General features: G+C 38.8%; 1 protein-coding gene across 1 annotated transcript; it reads left to right on the top strand.

Moving 5' to 3' along the window:
• The first annotated feature begins 755 nt into the window (after positions 1 to 755).
• On the top strand, positions 756 to 4027 carry LOC135730094 (uncharacterized). The gene has a single exon (XM_065247971.1). The coding sequence runs from the start codon at positions 831 to 833 to the stop codon at positions 3660 to 3662; it is 2832 nt and encodes a 943-aa protein (XP_065104043.1). The 5' UTR covers positions 756 to 830; the 3' UTR covers positions 3663 to 4027.
• Positions 4028 to 7204: the final 3177 nt, after the last annotated feature.

Below are 7204 nucleotides of genomic sequence, written 5' to 3' on the forward strand. Positions count from 1 at the left end.
GTGTGTCCAGGTGCTGCACAATACAGACATACCTATTAGTCTGCCGGCATTGGCGTTCTGACAGTAGGATCACGGTGGAATCTATCTGCATAGAATCTGGTTCTAAAGAGTTGTTTTCTGGCTGGCGGAGGTTTGATGAGGTGACTAGTCCTTTAACTTCTATATCATAAAAATGCATGCAAATTTTTGAATAAAGTTTTCCAAACCGATAGTGTCATGTTAGGCAGCAAATTGTAATCAGTGCAGGATGCAGGCCACTGCGATGGTGGTGAGAAGGGCTCATTTGTACCAACCACTTGGTAGACAAGCTGATTTTTACATCATACATGAACTATAACACTCTAGACTACAAGATCCAGATCTCAAAAGTCCTGTGAAGGCATGTTTAGTATTGGTTTTGAAGCCATATTTAAAAAAAAATTCTTATTTTTTATTAACTACGAATAAACATTATTCTCTTAAAAAAACATGTATATAAATGTTGCTCACACATTATGGTAGCCCAGTTTGTGCTGCATACAATGTGTTTATACTTTTGTCATTATTATGTTTTTAAGCAACTGAAAAAGCACAAATGTCAGGGCAGGTCAAAACTTCCCAAGAGCCCCAAAACCCCCTCAGACCGCAGAGGGTTAACATTTTGTTTAAGACAAACAAGGCAAATGAGAAAAACTCACATCTGTGCTGTCTTGTCACAAATAAAGGAAGTTACTTTTTATGTAAATATATCTATTCTTATGTTCAACTTCAGAAACGAAGTGATACTGAGACAACAGAATAACAACAGAAGATTTAACTTCAGTTGGAGAAAAATCATCCAGGAATTAAATATGATTTATCTGTTCAATTTGTTCCTGTTTTTTCTAAGGACTTCATGTGTATTTTCTTGGCTTACTGGGAAATGTATCTTTTACGATGATGTGGCAGAATTTCCTGTTGACCCATCATGTACTGAAAAACCAAACACTGCATCCTGCAGTTTAGTCACTGATATTAAAGAGGATCTTCGCAGACTTCCATCAAATTTACAGAACCTCTGCATTGAAATGGATCGTGATATGAAGTATGTTGGTGTCTTGGCTCCAGGCTCATTTTCACGCTTCTCTTCTCTGGAATACCTTAAAATTGTTGGATGTTTTTCCAAGATCTCTCCAGAAACCTTTATTGGATTGTTTAATTTAAAGTCATTGAAGTTGTCTACCCCCTTTAGAGAAAGCTGTTGTGAAACAGCTGTTGATCTCAGTGGTCTTCCTTCACTTAAAACATTGTATCTTTCACAATATAATTTGTCATTAATGGCACCAAATGTTTTTGATACAATTCCTCAGTTAGAGAAATTAAGCATAGGCAATGTGTGTTTAAAAGATCTGTCTGAGATTCTGTGTCGACTGGGAAATTTAAAATCACTAAAAATGTTTTATCTTGATGATCAAGATTTAAATAGTCTTCGGTTCCCAAACTGCTCCATTTACAACATCTCTAACAGTTACATATCTACTGTACACAATATTGAAAACGTCCGATTGAGTTTAGGATCAATAGAGTACATAGATGTAGGGGCTTTGAACATTTTTGGAAATTTATCTGATCTGGATTATGGTTTCAGATCAGATTTTCTCAGAGATATTTCTATGACTGGAGTAAATCAAATCAATAGCTTGCATATTTCTGTGGATGTACTAAACATTGATGAGTTGTGTTACGCAGCAAAGTTATATTCTATTAAATCTATAGATGTTATGTACCAGACTATTAACTTGCCAGCTTTGTCTACAAATATCACTGAAGACTGTAAAAATATTGTAGACATTTATCTCCATGTACTAACATATATTTATAAAATTGTATCTTTAGATGTAAATTTGATCTTTCAGTTTTTTAGCAATCTTTCAACATTTGATGTAAGTGAACATGTGCTCAGATCAAATGATTTTCAATCTCTTTGTTTGTCCAATCCACAGTTAGTTGAACAGCTGTGTATTATGAATCTAAACTCAAATAAAATAAATAAAATCATTTCTCACCAGTTCATGTGTTTCACAAATCTTGAGCATTTGGAATTAACTTCATGTAATATTTCCAGCATAGAAGATTTTGCTTTCAGTGGATTAGACAAACTGAAAGAGTTATACCTCTTAGACAACAAGTTATCTTACATTTATCAAGACACATTCAGTGGTCTGTATGAACTGATGGTCCTAAATCTTCTAGAAAATCCTATCATTCAAATTAAATCAAATTCATTTGGACATCTTATTAACCTTCGCACATTTCTTCTGGGAGATTTAAAGTTTTCACCTAACATGTCACAGGTCAAGCTGCATTTATCTGATATATTCGGAAGCATCCCATATAATCTGAGTCAGGTGTCCATTAGTTCAGGCTTGAGACCAATGCGGTTGATAATTGGTGTTATTACACTGAATCAGAGTCTTGACCTCCAAATCAAAGGTCAATATGTGACAGTTGAGGATTGTGACAGTCCACTCTTGACATCTGTAGTCAAACTTCAAATAAATGCAGAATATGTCATCTGTGGAAAGGAGTTTATTGGGAAATATGTTAAATCAGTTGTTAATCTGGAATTCACATCAATGTTTTCAGACAACATTGGTGACTTAGCAGTAATAAATCAGCTTGTTCATTTAAAAACCCTAAAGCTGGAAAACATTGATTTGTCAAAGCAGCCAAATGTGCCAATAATGTTTCACAACTTGACAAAATTACAAACCCTGATCTTGGGTACCTGTAGAATTTTCTTTTTGGATGGAAGTCTGACTAAGGACCTAAAGGCCCTGACATCTATGTTTTTTAAACCATGGAATGATGTAAAAATTATTCAAACCTTTGTTGAACATCTTACTAGTTTAAAATATATCAGACTCAAGGAATTGCGATTGTACTGCAGTTGTGATAATGCTTGGCTGATCTCATGGGTAAACAACAGGCAGGTTCAGGTTTCTGTGGTTGCCCCCACCATGGAGGAACTTCTGTGTTTAACTAATAATGGAGTTGACAATCTGAACTTTGTTCATTACACACATGATAACTGTTCATTTGATATTGAATTTGTGCTCTTCGCCTCAACTTCTGCTTTTTTATATCTGTTTATGTTTGTAGCGTTGTCATATCAGTTTGCCGGGAAATACATAATGCCGTTCTATTACATTGCCAGCGGCTGGTTCAGAGAGGCGTTGCGTATGGATGCCAAACGGCAGTACCGCTACGATATTTTTATTTCCTACAGCAATAAGGATGAGCGCTGGGTCATGGAAAAACTTCTTCCCAACATGGAGCAGCGTGGCCCTCCATTCTTACGTCTCTGTTTACACGGTCGGGACTTTCAGTTGGGGAAAGACATTGTGGAAAACATCACAGACAGCATCTATGCAAGCCGCCGAACTCTTTGTCTTGTCAGCCGTAACTTCCTCCGTAGCACCTGGTGTACTTTGGAGATGCAGCTGGGCACCTACCGGCTCCAGGTAGAACAGAGGGACATTCTTATCCTGGTCTTCTTAGAAAAAATCCCCTCTCGCTTGCTATCCTACCATCACAGGTTGGCCAGGCAGGTAAAAACTAGGACCTATCTGGACTGGCCAATGGACATTGAGAAGCAGGAGGAATTCTGGGACAGGTTATGGGGTAAATTGAGCTCTGATTAAAGTAACTAGACTTTACTGTACACTGTAAGCATTGATAAACACATTTAACCCTTATGCGCTCGCATGAACATTATTGTCCTATTCAATTTTTTTTTCATTTTTGGCTGTGGTTATGCAACTGCATACATTTTGCATGTTTATTAGAATTTTTGCTTTCATAAATGTTTTTTTTTAATGAGTTATGCAAAAGACTTTGCTATTTAAACATAAATCATGAATTCTGTTTAAATGCTTTTAACTGTTGGCAAAAATTCAAAATATAAAAAATATGAAATTTAGATTTTTTCAAATGTGTACTGCCTTTCTTTTGATAATGCCGAATTTTAATGTTTGGCCTAAGGAGCAAATATTGTTTTACATTTAGAACTGCATGCAAACTGAATTAAAGATTAAGCTAAAATTATGTGTGTTGGTATTTGATTCAGAGTCAGAGTGTGGTTTGCTTGTGTGTACTTTAAAAATGTTTGTTTTTGAGTGTGTGCTTGAAAGAAAGACATTATATTGTACTGCAAATTACATATTCCTCTCCATGTACATGAGCCACTACAGGAAGTAGCAGTTTTAGACATGGGTTAATCTTTAGGCTACATTTAATCATAAAAAATGGGAGGCGGCATGTGCAGTTACAAAAAAACCTCTGCAAAGCTGCAAAGCGTTTTTTATTATCTATCATTTCATTGTGTGGGGAATTGGCACCCTTGCTTGCTAAGAAGCTGGCCCGCACAGAAGCTGTATGAGACGGGGACAGTTCACCTCTGGGTCTCTCCCAGTTGATTACAGAGTGACAGAGATGGACAGGAAAATGTCAAAATCATCAGGTGCATAATTTAGAAAGAAGAAAAGAAGAGAAAAATTTGCAAAACATAAAAGGATGCAACAATGTTCTCTCTGTATGGTTATTACAGTGACTATGTCATGAATGAAGGGCTAATGTTAATTGGTGGGTATAACTCAGTAATAATATCAGCCACAATGCCACTCGGGCTGTGCGTCATTGTCTTTTGTGGTTCAAGACCTGCGTCCGCTGAGGTGGTGTAGTGTACAGATTTACTAAACAGGGCAAATTAGCACATGAGCGCAATTCCAAAAATGTGCCGATGGGAGTGGTAATATCTGCAGGTAATGTACTAAAATGTGCAAATTAAATAACACCGTGGGCAACAGCTCCAACAGCTTTCCATAATGACCAACGCAATCTACTAAGAGCAGCACAAATTAGTTCAGGGTCGCAAATAAGTAGAGCTGATGAGTTAACACGTGATGCACTTGGTTAACTGGTTCTCACACCTCTCAGAGCACTCCTGTATATACTGTGAACACGCTGTCTCTCGTAGTATGGAGCACAGTGAATCAGATTTCCTTGGTTAAAATGATGACAGCATGGGAAAACATTTCGAACATATCTCAAAGGGTGTTACGCACAATAAGGGATGCACCGAATCCAGGATTCGGCCGAATACTGGGCTTTTTGACGGGGTTCGGGTTCGGCCGAATCTTAGATTTTTTTCCACCGAACCGAACCCTAAGCTTGGGTGGTCGACGTCACACGGCCGTTGATCCCACACATCAGGTGCTGACGTGGAGATAAGTGTTTTTTTCCGGTGAGCCTAGGGGCGCTTCACATTTCGTGGACGCACCTGGAAAAACTAACGCATCGCACCGCATCGCTTTCATTGTGCTTTGCAGTCGGGCTATCAAAATGCATCCCCGGATTCCCCGCCCTGCCCGTCGGGCTATCTTGACTTATAGGGAGGATGGTGCATGAAATTCAGGCATTGGGTATTTAAATTGCGTTTGAGCGTGCGCTCGAGTTTTACTTTCACTTTCACGATCGGGCGAAGCTGCAGTACAGGAAGCAATCCGTACTGATTTGTCACGGATTTTTGTGCAAATCCTCCAACTTTGTCCTGTCAGTCATTACTATCCTCACGTAAGAAAATTAAATCTCTTTAAAGCTTTAAAGCTTTAAAGTGATATAGATTGTACGGGCAGTGAAGAGAGTGACTCTATGCAGAATCTTAAAGTGACAGTAGCCCCTGTTTTTCTGATCGAAAAAATGATCCAATCTCTAACTGGATGATCCAAACTGTGAGTTTTGTGACCCACTGAACCACTTTTAAATGGTGGGTATATCTGGTGTGGGGATGAGCAGGAACAGTTGGTTTACATGGAAAACTATTGGCTTTGTATTGGCAAAATTTCGGGCTACCAAAAACTGAAGAGTTCCTGCCCGAAGGGCTACCAGGGATTTTGAAATTTTGCGAGCCCTGTAATGGAATAAGGATGCGAGTAGGATTCGGTATTCGGCCGAATCTTAAACAGGGGACCCAAAAAATCTGGATTCGGTGCATCCCTACGCACAATAACTTTCAGCTACATCCCTAATTTTAGAGCAGAAATGTTAAATCCCTTTTGCTCAAAGGCTATACAAAACCGTCAGAAAATGATGGTTCATGAGGTTGACGGCCACTTACATTATATCACAAATCAGATCCGAGGACTGGTTTGTGTCAATGGATTTTTCCTGCTCAGAGAATCTTAGGTTTGCCTTCCCTTCGGCGTAGATCTATCCCAAATGTGTGAATTCTGCCCTGGCACCATTGCATCTTCAGGGCATTTGCATACTTATTTATGTTGACAATTGGCTTAAACTAGTCCAGTCAGCACAGATGGTGTGCTTGCACATCTAAGACATCTTGGGTTGAGACTGAACACTAAGAAAAGTATGTTAGTCCCAACGCAGGTGATCACTTTTTTGGGATAATATGGAACTCAATGAGGATGAAGGCACGGATGTCTTCTGGTTGTGTCATGTTAACTTTCACAGAAGTGAACAAGATGAAGTTAGGAAGTTAGGTCAATCATACATCAAGCATAAAAACAGGGTTCATCTCAGAGGGACAACCCTTTTTGCATGTTTAGGGTTACAGATGCATCTCTTTCAGGCTGGGATCTCCGGTTTGCTTTTCCCCAATTGCCCTGCTACCGGGAATTCTGTAGAGGGTCCGGCAACACCGGTACAACTGTTGCTCGTAGCCCCATGTTGACCGGCCCGAGTATGGTTCTTCGAATTCGCCCCAGGCATGTTGAAGGCTTTCTTCACACTAGGCCGGTTATGTACCTAAGGTTTGGAATAATATTCCACGCCCCATAATATTGCAGGCGTTCAGCCCTCCACCTTTCAAGGATTTTAGCTAGAGGGCACTTAATTTGTTATGTCCAGTGCATGCACAGTCACCAAGCAGACTTTAAGCAGATTGATAGTTGAGGCTATGTACAAATAAATAATTACATTTTCAGGGCTAAATGTCTTTTTTAGGCATCGTCTGTGTTTAGTGTGACCTCTCTTTGCACTAAACACATCTTGAGCGTATTTGAGTAGAATGAAGTAAAAATACAACTTTCTTCAAAATTTGAAATTAGGATTTAATTTTATTGTGGTTTAAAAGATCCTGTAGTTTCCTACTACTGCTCAAGTGGAAGGGGAGTTTACCCTAAAAACTTGACACATAAGTTTAAATTTTTATACAGTTTTTAATACT

The sequence above is a fragment of the Paramisgurnus dabryanus genome, chromosome 11 (genome assembly GCF_030506205.2).
Source record: "Paramisgurnus dabryanus chromosome 11, PD_genome_1.1, whole genome shotgun sequence".
NCBI lineage: Eukaryota > Metazoa > Chordata > Actinopteri > Cypriniformes > Cobitidae > Paramisgurnus > Paramisgurnus dabryanus.

Coding starts and splice junctions, on each gene's coding strand:
- LOC135730094 (XM_065247971.1), top strand. CDS start 831: ATGATTTATCTGTTCAATTTGTTCCTGTTTTTTCTAAGGACTTCATGT.